Raw genomic sequence first — 14,971 nt, forward strand, 5'->3', positions numbered from 1 at the left:
AAAAATATACAAATATTATTGATTTTCTCTTATTGAAGAGAAGTTATCCCACATAGCGAACATATTTGCCTTGTAGTTTGGCGTTATCCTTTAACCATCTGTTAAACTATATAGGACAATAAATCCTACTTATTTTCATGCCCATGGCCATTTACCACCATTACAATGATGACAAATATATTGTAAATAAATTGGAATTATTCACGCAATATAATTGTTGTCATGCATGCATTGCACAAATTCGTTCATTTTATTGTGTTCTTATGTTGTCACATTTTTCAACAAGTGCTCGTGATGCGACCCCGAATCAGATTGCTCTCTGTAACCGTGTCTCCATTATTGAGCCGGCTAACATATAAACAGCCGTGTCAGGAAAGATGTTTGAGAGCCTAGTGGGGGCTGGGTAATGATAAAAGGTGCAGAATGTTACCAGCGCAGGGACCCCCAGAGGTCTCCACTCCAGATCGATGCTATGTGGCCTCACCGTACTAACTGGATTGGCCACAGGGCTGACACGGGCATGTTTAGCATGGACGCAAGCCGGGTGCAAGAAGACAGTGGGATGGAGGAGGGAGGTGGACATGGGTCGGGACCCGCCAGTTGCTACTGCTAAGCTTTGTCAAGGTTCATCATCGTGGGCGGGTTGTTGGGTTGGGGGAAGTGAAGCGTATTCTATGGTGGCTGACAAAGGACGTTAATCATAATATTAAAGGTGAGTTTTAGTTATGTCTGCTAAAATCTGGGTTTTCACATGCTGGAATCTGACTTTAAATACATGTCTCATTCTGATTTTGTAAACCATGTTTGCCTTCAGAAGTGTACAGAAAGGTTTCCTTCTCCCTCTGATGCTGCTGTGCCTGAAGGTGTAGTGGGAGGGAGGCGAGGCAGAGGTAGGGGAACAGAGCTCAGCGTGGGCGGCCAGCGTCGAGGCTCACTACATTAGCAATAAAACTCTGTGTAATTAGCATGTCTTTGCTTGATAATTAGCGTTGTTGAGAGAGTGCCACAGAGTGTGTTACATAGCCTCTGTAGCTACAGCATGTTTACAAGACGCTCCAGGGCTTTCTCATGTTTCTTTTTTTTTTTACTTAATCTACTGAAAATGCTAAAACTCAGCTCATACGATAATTCTACCCTGGGTTGACATTACGGAACATGCAGGTCAAATATGCAAGTGATTCATAAAAATATATGCAAACTAAAGTTCACTCATTGGTTGACATCTTTGCTGATAGAGGCCGAATCAATTTGGATTGAATGAACAAATATTAATTCGCTGCCCCAGTTCAAATAGATTGGAACTCTACTAGTCAGAAACTCATTTAAATTCACAGGAGACAGACAAGAGAGATTTAAAAAAAAATCTAATTTCACCCAACTTTTTCTAAATTGGAGAATCAGAGTATTGTTCAACTTTAGTGGTTCCTATGTAATTCATACTTAAAACCCTTCCTCTTGGATACCAACCCTATTCCAACATTCCAACACTTTTGATCAAAACACATGCTTCCAATAGTAAACTGAAAGCAAGTCAGAGGCAGCTCTTCTGTCATATGATGTCCAAATGTGTCCAGGCAGTTCTGCAGTACTCTCCTGCATCTGGCTCCAGATAAAACAGACACATTTCCCAACCTCATGCTCAGCCGGGCCAGCTTCCTGGACATGTGACTGGTATTAGAGAAGAAAGTAGAAATTGTGAAAATACAAACACTTTGTCTTTTACTTCTCTTTTAATACATGTAAATAAGGCGGCCCGTCGGCTGAGTGGTTAGCTCGTCGGCCTCACAGCGGTTCAAATCCAGGTTGGTCCACCTGTGTGGAGTTTGCATGTTGTCCATCGGCCTGTGTGGGTTTTGTTTTCCAAAGACATGCATGTTATGACTGATTGGACACTCTAAATTGCCCCTCGGTATGAGTTTAGTTGTTTTTTTTTGTTGTAAATAATATATTTTCACTCAAAGTAAAATATGTTTTGTTTTTAAAAAGATAATAATAAATATATAGTTTTAAAATGCTGGAAATAAATAAATACAATAATATTTACTATTAACTCTCATTGGTTTTCATGGACGATGCTAGACTTGCAATCCATTTTGAGTCATTTTTAATCTCCTCCGGGTCAGCTAATGAATAACGTAAATGGGTGCCCTATGAAGAGTTAAACTCAGAAATGCATATTGATGACCTCAGGAAGAGCCCCACTCTCATGACATTGGTGATAGCATCACATGGCGTGGCACATGGCCCCTGCTGTTAAACCGACCTCCCCTCCCTCTTACCATACCTGCCAGAAGAAAGGCTGCTGGCCAATCCCATTCCATCAGATTAATCTAATCTGAAAGTTCAGCTCTCCTTGTAATCTTCAACAGCAGCAGGAGCAAGAGCATGCTTCTCTTACCTCACCCGCCCTGCCTCGTTTCTCTCCTGCACACCTTGGAGAATGCATTCCATGCAAAAGGGGGAAGGGGGGAGGTGTGGGACAGAGGGATGGATGAGTGTGAGCAAAGGAGGAGGGAGGTAAAGAGGGATGGAGGGAGGAAGGCTGGTAATTATTTCCAAAGGTCATTCTGTTAATGACTACCCACTCGGCTAATGAGATTCAGCAAAGCTCCCTGGCCATGTTTCACCCGGCGTATGTTTCACCAATGTGCCAAGATGTGTGCGAGGCACAGGTGTGTGCTCAGTCCAGTGCGGCGGCAATCAAAATACAGCAGGCGGTAAAGTAGCTGGAATGTGCTTCTACCAGACAGTCAAAATGGGCTTATATATATGTATATACATACGATAAAGCCATCCAAAACTTTACTCATTAACAACTAAACCGATTGATAAAACCTTTTTTGTGCCCATCCCATGGAAAGAATTTTGCATCCTATCAAGAAAAAAAAGGTTTCCTTAAGTGTAAAAGTTGAAAAAAATTTAAATGAAAGCCAGTATTTCCGGAAAGTGTTTATCTGATATTGGTATCTGGTATATGTAGGGATGTCTCTCAGGCACCATCTTGCTTTGTGATGTTACAGGTGAAGGTCAGGTGCATGCATGATTTCCATTTGAAGGGAGCCACATCCATTGACAATGGATACTAGAAACCTCATCTAATTTAACATGCCCGACGCAACCTAGTCTTAAGGTGTTTTTCCAAAAAACGAACTTAAATGGAAACGTGCCTAGCTTGCAGGAATTTCTTAAATGTAGCTTTTATGTTGCAAAAAAACTAGTTTTAATATAACCAACATCATTCTTCTTATCAGCCGTATCATTTGTTATATTTAAACATTCATTCACCCACTTATCTTCGAGAGTGCTCCCTGAATTGGTCGTCAGCCAATCGCAAGTTGCAACATTATTTTCTCTATTATCAGAGATATAAAAATGCATTTTTATTCATTCGTTTAAAATTACACAGTGATCACAAATGTTGAATGCCTTCTTCACTCATTGTGGCATGGAGAGTGATAGTTGTCTAATCTATTGTGACTGGGAGGTTTGGCAGTGGCCATTTGCTGCCGTCCTCCCCCGAACAGATAAGTTAATAATTTCAGCATTCTGACAGGTTTCTTGCTATAACGCTATCAACCTGTGATTTTGTTAAAAGAATCTCTGACAGAGTTAATCAAACATGATCTTCATCAATTTTAAAAATCAAAAAATGAATTCATTAGATTAAGCAGCTAAAGTGGATAGTGAGTTTTCACCGACAGCAAGGTCCATTAGGAGCAATTCTATACCATATACAGTAAATGTGCATTAAGTCTTTCAAGCAAGTCAGTAACAGGACATGTGATCTCCCTCTCTGAAGTAACAGTGTGCTCATGTTCTGCCTCGCGCTTTCGAAAATATTTTCCAGCATGTGTGCCATTCTGTGTGCTTATTTGGTTTCTAAACACCGTGGAGAACATTAGCCTTAAGGAGTTGCAGTGTTGATCAGCTCACTGAATGACTTCTTCTCATGGCTCTCAAAGGCTGTGTAATTGTGCAAGCTTGAATAGCGACGCTAATTTATCTGGCGCGACTTTTACATTTGTCAGCCTCTAATGGAATAAATGGCGTCATATCAGTTCTATCTCCCCAGCTGTCCACAGTGACCTCACGTAGTCTTGTCAAGCTTTTAAGCGAAGGTACGATATTGAGCGGGGGCACCACGCCACTCAGAGTGCTTCAGGGTTAACTGGCAGCGTAGATACACGGCTTGTTTTTCCTGCTGAGGTGGGGATTAAGGTCTGAAGCTGCTTTGACTGGCTAAGTAAATTAACATTATGACATTGGGGGGATTAAGAAATTAAGACTTTGCTTAAAGTATAGCTGATTGCCATTTGCCTGCAGGGTTCAATCCATATTTGGCTAAAGAAATTTTACATGAACAATAAATGTAGTACTTTTTTTTTAATCATTTGCTTTTAAATATATTTGAGTTTAACATTTTCCAAGATGTACATGCATGATAGGCTGATTGGACACTCTGAATTGCCCCTATGTATGAGTGTAAGCATGAAGTCTTGTTTGTTTCGTTGTGCCCTGCGATTGGCTGGCCACTATTACTATTGTCCCCGCCTCTAGCCCAAAGTCAGCTGGAATAGGCTCCAGCACCCCCCACCACCCTAGTGAGAATAAAGTGGTTCAGAAAATGGGATGACTAATCTTTTTAACTGATTTTATATTATTGTGGTCACTAACTGTTTGCCCACATTGTTTTTCTCCCTACGCTTTAGTTTTCATGAAATCCTCTATTTCGTTTTTATCATATTCCTATTATTTTACTTTGGATAATATTTGAATTCAATACAATTTAAAATATTCCAGCCTGTACTATGGAGTTAGACACTGTAGTTTTGCCAATTATATTCCTATATTTTTTACTTCCAGGCTGTTTTAAGGTGCCAATGATGAACCCATTTTTACAAAAATATTGCTTTGCAATAGTTTTGCATTGCACAACAACAACAAAAATACATTTTAATGTGCAAAAAAATAGCTAACGGGAAACAAATTAAGGTCAGATTAATTAAACATCAGGGGCCCGGTGTACGAGTGGTGAGCATGTCGGCCTCACAGTTCTCGGGTCCCGGACTTGATCTCAGTTTATCAATAGTAAACCTCTAATATTATATTTGACATAAGAAATTAATGAACAACAGCTTATTCACTGCCAGAAACTACCCCCCCCCCCCAATCTTAAATAGATTGCGCTTCTACCATTGATAGACTAGTGTTTAATTTAGCAATAATAGTACCTTGCTCCATAAGGACTTAAATCCCGGATGTCTTTTAATATGACTGGAACAAAATTTCTGCGCACATCCAACTTCAAACTTTAACATGTTTTCATGGTTTATATGTTAACAAAAGTAGCAGCTGTAAGTAAGCCGATGAGTTGTTGGAAAAGCAAACAAGCTACTGTATACGTGCAAAACCTCGTGTGATGTTCCATGTGTCATACAGCTGTGTTTCCTTCCCTTTTTCCTGTCTTAACCAGCTTTGTCCACATTGGGCTTCCACATTGGTGATATTTTTTTACTCATTTAATCCTGTTCTTAAAACCAATACAAAGAAGACGAATACCTTAAGTAACTTTTTTTTTTTTTTTGCGACATCATCCAAAGTCAGCACAGCAACCACTATTACTTACATTTCACTGAATGTGACCTCTTTTTCTCCTAATAGAAGTCTTTATATAAAAGATGTTTAAAAAGTGATTTAAAAATAGTGTTGGTGTGGCTAAAAATAGTTAGTAGCTGGCGGTCTTTGCTGGGAGGACTTCCCCCCCCCCCCCCCCCTATTTGAGTGTTAGTGTGTGGGGGGGGGTTGTTTTTCAAACAGAAGAGTGAGTAAGCAAGCAGAGCTCCATGCTATTCATTCAGTCCTCATCTCCCCCTTTTTCCCTCTGATCATCCAGCATGAATAATTGCTCTCATCAACCACATGCATGACACCATCGGCCCAAGACCCCGCGGTGCCTATAAACATTTGATCCCTTGAATAAAGACGGCTGTTATTTAATTCACTTGGCTCCCCCAGCCTCCATGCTTAACCAAACAGTAGCTTCCTGTCTTGTTGTTTGTTAAAATTCATACATAATAGAGAAAAACATGCGCCCCTTTCACAACTAATGCTGAGAATGTCTTTGTCTGTGTTCTAATGATGTTATTGAGAAAATGACCTATGACCTGCCTTCAAGCATTATCAAAGCTCTCTGAATAACAAACATCAAAGCCAACATTAACACATTGGCTGCCGTCGATGGCAAGAGCCGTCCAATCCATTTAAACTGGGAGAGATGGCAGTGATTGAACAAACGTCAACTAGTGATGAACACATCTCAGTTCGCAACAGAAGAATGGAAATAGCTTATTTTGATTGATTTTTTCATGAATAAGTAAATGCCATATATATTATTTTTATCAAACTATACTTATAAATTTGATTTTAAAATTATATATTTATTTTGGATGATTTACCTTTTTCAATTAAACAAAAAAAACTTTTCAATGATCTTTGATGAAAATTTATTCCTTCATTCATTTTCCGAACCGCTTAACCTCACAAGATTCTGTAGGGGTGCTGGAGCCTATCGCAGCCAGCTACGGGCCCCTGGCAGGGGATTCCCTTACTCAATGTCCAGCCAATCACAAGGCACATTCATACCTAGGGGCAATTTAGAGTGTTCAACCACCCTGCCATGCATGTTTTCGGAATGTGGGAGAAAACTGGAGTAGCAAGAGGAATCCCATTTAAGCCCAGGGAGCAAATGCAAACTCCATAATGTGAGGACCGACCTGGAATTGAACCCTCAACCCTACAACTGTGAAGCCGATGCTCTCGCCGACTGTACCGCCCTATTTTCATTGTTTATCTCAGAAAATTTCATTAATAAAAAACTAAATTTTATGTTCTCCTCAATATGTCATCGAGAACCAGAGAAATGGTGCTAATGTATTATTTTATTAGCGAGAAACACTAAGTTGGTACACATGATTGACTTTGGTAAGCTGGATCTGGTTCCATGCCGTGAATTTGTGTTATAACATTAAATGTAGATCTTTTGTACTTCAAAAAGAACACACATGAACAGAACCTAATGAATGCACAGATGTAGATTTAGAGTTAAATTGAACTATTCAGTTCATGCTTCCTTTACACACTGTCTATTTAATTAATTTTAGAGGAAACTCTAAACAGCAACGCAGGTAATGTACTTAATTTACGAGCTTAGCATTTTTGCCCCACACCAGACACCTAGTGTCCAGAAAAGCAAAACGTCAGACGTCAAACTATTTTGGATCTTTCTGCAGAGTGTAATTTAAGGTCAATATGATGCAACAGAAGTGGCTGAGGTAGGCCCACGACAACAAAAGTAACTTTTAAAAATAGAGCATTTGATATGTGCCAATATGTGGTGGTCCCTGTTGTGTAGAGAGTCAGGCTACTTCTGAGGCCACGTTGGCAAGGCTGCCAGGCTAGGCTTTTCCACTATAGAGCCCAAAACAATTCACGCCAGCTATTAAAGATGAAATGACGCCTTGTTCTTTGAAACTATTTGTGGAAAACTCGGAATCATGTTCTATTTATAAAAGTGGCATTCCCTCCACCCGGCCTGAGAGCTTCCTCTAACGACCCCCCTTGCTCCGTGGCATAATTGCAGCTTTTGGGCAGGGTTTGGAAATCCAAGGTCACATTACAGAGGTCAAGCAGCTGGTCATTGTTACTCAAGGCCTCCCTCAGGCTCCCTCTTCCTGCTGTGGAGCCATGCGATAAGAGACCAAGTGACAAACGACGATAAGTCATGATTGGTGGGCAGCGCGGGGGAAAAAAAAATGAAGAAATGGGCGGTTGTTTTAAAAGACTTCTCATTTTTAAACTTCCATGTACAATTCTTACATTTGGAGCTGTACTGTAAAAGAAGTACCCTAGAATAGAATCTATGCTATCCAACAAGAGGCAGACGTAATGAGAAAAAAAAAAGATTGACTTGGGGTGCAGACATAAGTGCCTTCTTTATCCACTTTCTCTGAGCTGGTATTGTCTCGTAATGTCTATCTGGGTAATTATACAGTGTGGTGACTTGTCTGAATGACCACTTTGTTCGTAGACTTGGATGATGCTGTAGCAAAGCGTGTTGGATTGTGACATGTGCTCGGTGTGTGTCTCTTCCATATGGGATACACTGCACCATCTGGTATTGTGTTGCATACAGGATAGCCATGACCGCCTGTATGTGAGTGGGCTCTTGTCTATGGGGGCTTTTCCTGATGGTGATTTTAGCACGTGAACATCACACAGTGCCACGGTCTGTTAATGGTTGGAGCTTTGTTACGCGCAAAACTTGGTTCTTTGTTTCAGGTTTCTTTATTAAATTAAGGCCTTGGCTGTTGAAAGATGGCATAGTATCGGAGTTATTTGCTGAAAAGTCATCCCTGGGTTTGCTCTAAACAGTGGTTGAGAAAAAATAAATAAAATAGCATGAATACCAAATAACAATTTTAAAAATTCCCCTTTTACATAAATAGGAAGAAATATTAAACATTCTTAAAAAGAAAATAATCAATAATAATGTTATTATTTTTATAAAACCAATTCTTTTATAATAAAATAAATAAGAGAACATTGTTTTCCCTTTTTTGTTTTTTTAACTCAAAATTTAAACCAAAAAGTAGAAGAAAAAAAGAAACAAAGTCTGGTACATTCAATGACAGCCAATGAGTTCTTCATAAAGGTTCAGATCATACAAAGAGAGTGGCAAAGATGGGAACAAGATTGGGTTTTAAAAAAGGGGGGTGGGTATTCTTCCCAAACATTAACCGACAAAAAATAATCATCTCACACGTGCACACCATTCAGGCATCATTCACCGACTTGCCCCTCGACATGGTCCTGGCATGTTCAAACCATGCTTCGTGGAACTGTGGCCTTCTTTGCCTTTGGTCTGCCATCTGTTTCTAATAATCTAAGTCAGCCTGATCCCTCTGATGTCCCTTTACCACCGACAAATCTGAAAAGCAGAGAGAATGATAGCGTAACGGTCCATGTGAGTGGCAACCGAGACAAAAAGTAGGAGAAAACCAAATTCGGAAAATGGGAGCACATCTCCAAAATTTTGTTCCCCAACAAAGAATGACCACCTTGCTTGTTTTGCATTGATGAAAAAGGCATAGTGACACTTTGTCATGAAAATTGAGCTGGTTAGCTCATTGGCTGACATTGATGCCTGCCAACTAAGGTTGTCATGATGAATTGTCTAATAGACAGCTAATCAATAATCAAATGACTCGACATATTTGTATAATCGAGTCATCATTTAGAGACTTTGCTGACCTAAAAAAAAACTCTGAATCTAGGTTTAGGCTCTTTAATCACAAATGTTCACAAGGTTTTGTCATTTTTCATTATTATTGTGTTATTTACAGGCTGTGGGATAGACAAAACCAGATCTGCTCTAAAAACTGACAATATTCATATTGACCACACAGTAACTTTAAAATATTACCATTTGCAAATGTTGTACAATAACGTTTTTAATACAATTTTTGCATTTAATGGTCAATGTAAAAATAAAAAGCAACTTGGAATGACATAGTCATTAAAAAGGTTAATTGGAAAAAAAACCTGCATACTACAGGACACCCAAAGACACATTCCATCACCTTGGCAGGTGTGCATCTCTCACATAGCTTCTTGATTTCTTAGAAGTGTGAAACCATTTACTTAAAACGGTGCATATAATATTTAAATATATTAAGATAGCGCAGAATTCATGTGGAGAATATCTATACATCTCAGTTATCTTATCTAGACACATTTAGAAAAGTACTGTTTGGGGAAAATGGTACTTTTACAGATAAAGACTTATCTAATGTCTGTTCAGTTTGGCAAAAACCTGGAATGAATAGAAACAAACAGTTTAGTGAGAGCTTGTTGCCCAAAGCTACTAGCTGGAAGACACTGTGATACATTGACTGGCCTGTCTGTCGCCAGTAACCATAAGCACAATATTGAACGTGCCGTACCCTTCAGCCACTGCCAAGATGACGGTCAGCAATAAAGAGCTTTCCAAACATAACCCAAGAGTTAACACGCACGTCTGTCAAAAATAAAGATGGACCCATCAAGCCAACAATGTTTTGACTGTGCTTATGTCGAGATGTGGTGGGAGTCCAGAAAATAAGGGGGACGGCCGCACAGTCGGGCGAAGAGAGACAGACTGAGAAGCAGACTGGGACAGAGAAGACGGATCAGAGGGCTAGAGATGGTGCAAAGGGTGGCAGAATGCCGAACAGAAGGATCCTGCTATGGTGGGCATCAGCTGTCCTTTGCAAACCCCCTGAGGGGCAGATCAGAATTTACACCCAAATACCCTGTGTGGGTCATTGGAGTTATTACTCACACCACGAACTGTGTGAAAGAACTGTTACAAATTAAAACACATTTATTTGGCAGATGCTATGCCAACACTTTAGAAACAAAAGAAAGCCAATTGTTCCAAGGAAATTGTCCAATCCATTTTAAAGTAGGGACATTCTGATCCAGATTTTTAAAATTCTGATCCGATTTTTTTGTGATGTTTTTGTCTGTGCCGATGCAATACTTATTTTTCGAACGTTAAATACAATGAAGTTTACACAAACAACTACTGGAATAAAGTTTCTCTGCTGAAGGGCCATTCAATAGTAACTATTTACTTTTTTTTTAAAGAATTACCCCCACATAGTGGAATCCTCGGCCTTGTGGGTTTAATTTACAGTATCCAAAAAGCACAATAGTGGTGAAACATAGGTGAATACTAGAATCGGATCCCATTTTTTCAACCTAGTCCCCTTTGGCCAAAAACAGGCATATTGAAGGAACACTGATGCCAATAATCAGATTGGGACAACACTTGTGAAGCAATGCTAAAGTGTGATTCTTCTGTGGAAGCTGTCCTAGCTGAAGGGTACTGATGAGACGGGTGTCTATGTATGTAGGCCACCATGTCTATGCTGTCCCTGCTTGGCAGAGGCCCTGTGACAAGGCAAGTCATGAGGGAGCATCATGAAGAAGGAGTTTAATTAGGAGCAAGCCTCCAAAGGGGCCGCAGAAAGACATAAGAGCCAAGCAAGCAAAAACAGCTTTTCTCCTCCAATCCCAGGAATTAACGTTCTTTGCCTTCTTTCTCCCACTTGCCAACACGTCCTATATATAAATATATACAATGACGTTAGGCTGTGAAGTGTGAACGCAACTGGGCCTTCTATGGTGATGTGAACACTCCGGCAGACTTGATTGGTGCTCGCGTCGTGTGTCAGCCATTGGCAACAGGTGTGAGGCCTGCAGACAGGTGGTCATAACTGGGATGAGTGGCATAGCGCCCCCGTTGCACTCCCTTAAAGTGCTGAGCCCTGCTGGAAAGCTAAGCCCGGGGGAAGGGGCCGCATGCTTCCAAGTCATATAACACTTTGCGACCTATCAACACCCAACACGAGCGGTGCCCCGACCCGCTCGCATGACCACCCGCTCTTTAAGCCCCTTTGGGTCCCTCCTTTTCCCCAAGCTCTGCGATGATGTTTTTCCTAAAATGGACATGTCTAGTTGCTCTAGGGGTGACCGTTTCACAAGCTACATTGACTAGAATCGTTTGAACTCCTGTTTTGATGACAGCTGTTAACTCATTCACTGCCATTGACAGTGAAAGACATTAAGGTTAATTTAACTGGGATGGATGGCATTGAATGATAATGTTTCAATGCCATTGGGAGTGGTAGATGTGTAAGGTTGTCAACGATTGTTTCTAAATTAATAATTTTGTTTTGCTGCAATAAAAACAACATGAATGAGTTAACACTGAATATTTTTAAGCAAACTGGGCTTCAAATAAGTAGTTTGAACTCAACGTTTTGAGTAAGATCAACATCGGTTTATGTGAATTTAAATTTACTCTTATATTTTTTTTCATGTGGGGTTCAAAGCTGGTTCTTCGGGGTGGTAACAGAATTCACTGATGACTGTTCTTAATAACCGGACTGCTGAGTTCAGTTTACTCAGAAATTTTTAAGGTAAAAAGGACAAATTTGATGATGCAAGGTTATTCAATTCATTTAGGTAAGTTCATCATAAATAAAATGTGTTTAGAAAACTCAAAATAATATTCCTAAAACAACTTGAGAATTTGAGGTATCTCTACTTAAAATCTTTAGTGTGTATTTTTTACTGTAGTACATGATGATATGCCAAATATTCTGCATGTCAAATGTAAAAACAGTTAAACAATCATTTACAAGGAAAGCCGCTTTGCCAAAAAGTGAACTTCAACAATTAAACAATTTCAAAGTGATTATCATGACAACCCCGGTTGCAATTTTTCCTGGATTGGTTGAAATTTATTTAGAAGTTTAGAAGCAAAGTTTTGGTTTGTTATGTGAACAAAAGGCCAGCAGTCCCACTCTTGTCAGTTCAATACATTGCACCGCCAGGACGAGAATGCAAGTGCAACAAAGAGTGGTTAAAAAAAAAAAAAACTCCATCTCGCCTTTGCCAAAAAAGACTGCATGATGAACCTCTGCAACCCCTTTGTTCTCCTGACTCACACACCTCACATGAAGCGAGAGCGGCTGTTTCACGGCTGCACCGTTAGAAGTCAGATCTCCTTGCGTTTGTTTGGTGTGATTTCCTGAAGACTGTCAGAGATGTGAGAGATGCTTTCAATTTTAGAATTCCAGATTTCCACTCTCTTGAGGGGGGGCAGCATGCAGGTGAGAATTTGGAGAGGAAAAAAAAAAAGAGGAGAGCCGGCAAATTTTGACACGTTTATACAGTAGTTGCTCGCCACAAGACGTCTCAGGAATCAAACAGTGATCGCGCACACAAAAGGAGCCCTCTAAGTTCACTAAAACCACACTCCAAATAGTCCTTTGTTGTGCTGACATGAGAGATGAGTGGATCGTTATTTGTTTTCTAAGCAGGCAGATCGTTCCCTGTCACCGCCGCCGCAGCTCGTGATGGAGCAGCGAGCATCACTCGTATCTTCTCTGTGAGCGAGCGCCAACACAGATGAACAAATGAGAGGAAGAAGTTCACTGAGATTAACTTATCTCAGCATCTACCTTCCTCCTTTATACACCCACACTAGCAGCACCACACAATTCACCTTCTCGAACACATACGCATACACACACACACTTAATCAGCATCAAATACTGGGTGTACTAAAGTAAATTTAATTACGTCTGTCTGATATGGAGCTAGAGATGAAAGAAAGGGAGCGCAGTGTGAAGCGGTGACTACACAGACAGAAGAAGGCCCGTGATATTCCTCCACTAGACTAATCTCTCTTTATTAAAGCCAGGGGGAGAAGAGATGGAGGGGGCTGGTGGTGGTTAGGATACAGAAGAGGGGGTCTTTCTTTGATGAGATCTATAACTGTCAGCTACTGTACTTTTTCTTCTTTCGCGGTCTTTGTCTCACTTTTACAAATGAACGTATGTACTACCGATAGCACACTTTGGTAAACAATCATACACACAATGGTGTATCTCATATCACAATGGGTAACATGGTTGTGAACAATATAATAATTTTAATATTTTTTTTAGAAAGAATTGTGAAAGGTCAACTAGAACGGTGGCCGTGAGGTTTGAGGGTTCTAATGGGGGCAGGTGGCCATCAGGTGGTCGAAATGGAAACTGCTGCCTTAAGTAGTGCACATCTCCCTCCACATGTACGTCTTTGTCAGAGACCAAAACCTTCATTCATTTGCCCACATTTTCATTTTTAATTACTTTGTTATTCATCTCGGGTTACTTTCCAATTATTTCTATTCAAAAACTTGAATATGTATAATACCAATCATTTTCCAGGTTCAGATTTGGTCATTATCTCACAAGATTCAACGTGTTTATGCGCACCACGACAAATCCCCACATCTTCTTTATAGACAAAACCAAAGCTATCCAAAAAAATAATGATCAAATCAGTCATTTCTTTGGATGGCCTTTAAACCACGGTTTCCACTTAATATCCCTTCTTCTGGGGGATTTTGCGCAGCATTTCAACTGTGCTGTGCCACTGTTTTGTTCACAGACGTTGAGAAAGAAAGGCCTAAATGGCTGTGACAGCCCTGACCCCGACGCAGACGACTCGGTTGGCCACAGCCCCGAGTCTGAGGACAAATACAGGAAAATAAACGAGGACATAGATCTGATGATCAGCAGACAGAGACTGTGTGTAAGTACCTTTTGCTGACCCTTCCTCACCTCTTTCTTTCCTTTCCCCTCCCCACTGTCTCACTTGGTCCTCGTCTCCACATTTCCATCACGTCTCCCCGCCATCCGTCCCTTCGACTCCCCCCTCTTGTGTTTGCTCGTGGGACCCGGCAGGCTTTGAGCAAGAAGGAGAACAAAGGTGGCGAGAGCCCGGAGCTTGAATCCACTCTCATCCTCACCCCGCGAACTGAGGAGAAATACAAACAGATTAACGAGGAGTTTGATCAAATGATTAAAAGTCATAAGATACCTGTAAGTACGGGCTTTTGACGTCACACGGGCGGGCTAACCAAATGCTGACTGGCCAGTTGGTGTTGTGCTAACCTCGCTAACCGCCATTGTTTGCCACCAGACTAAACACACAAAGTGATAGTGCGAGTACAACCGCAGATTACAATGTATACATGCATACACACAGTGGAAAAGATTACCGCCCTCCCATTTGGCATATTGAGGAGAGGTCCTCTAATTTGACAGAACTGCGGCTGCAACCAGCAGCCATTTTTGCTCCGTAATTGCAGACTTTGGCCCGTTTAAATGCATTCCCCACCATGAACCTGTTTTTCAAGAGGGGAGCTGCAGTCTGCACGCACGATTGTAATATTTGTTAAGATGGCGCTCCCAAATTTGGCGTGCCAACTCAACTGCTGGATTGTAGTTTTCATTTTACACAACGAATCCGTTGCCAGCAACCACGTTCATGAAAGTGGCTTTGTATAAGCAGACCCTTCCCTCCATTTACA

General features: G+C 40.7%; 1 protein-coding gene across 10 annotated transcripts in view; it reads left to right on the top strand.

Annotated features, from left to right (window-relative positions):
• The window catches only part of mef2cb (myocyte enhancer factor 2cb), a 76,066-nt gene that overhangs the window by 45,431 nt on the left and 15,664 nt on the right, over nt 1-14,971 (top strand). For 4 of the 10 annotated variants that reach the window (XM_077715418.1, XM_077715420.1, XM_077715424.1 and 1 more), the window contains exon 4: nt 14,047-14,190. In XM_077715418.1, the coding sequence (XP_077571544.1) occupies nt 14,047-14,190 (144 nt within the window). Of the gene's footprint in view, nt 1-14,046; nt 14,191-14,342; nt 14,481-14,971 lie in introns of all 10 variants that reach the window. The other 6 variants (XM_077715415.1, XM_077715416.1, XM_077715417.1 and 3 more) reach the window with 2 other exon arrangements.

This window comes from Stigmatopora nigra, chromosome 4, assembly GCF_051989575.1.
Source record: "Stigmatopora nigra isolate UIUO_SnigA chromosome 4, RoL_Snig_1.1, whole genome shotgun sequence".
Taxonomy (NCBI): Eukaryota; Metazoa; Chordata; class Actinopteri; order Syngnathiformes; family Syngnathidae; genus Stigmatopora; species Stigmatopora nigra.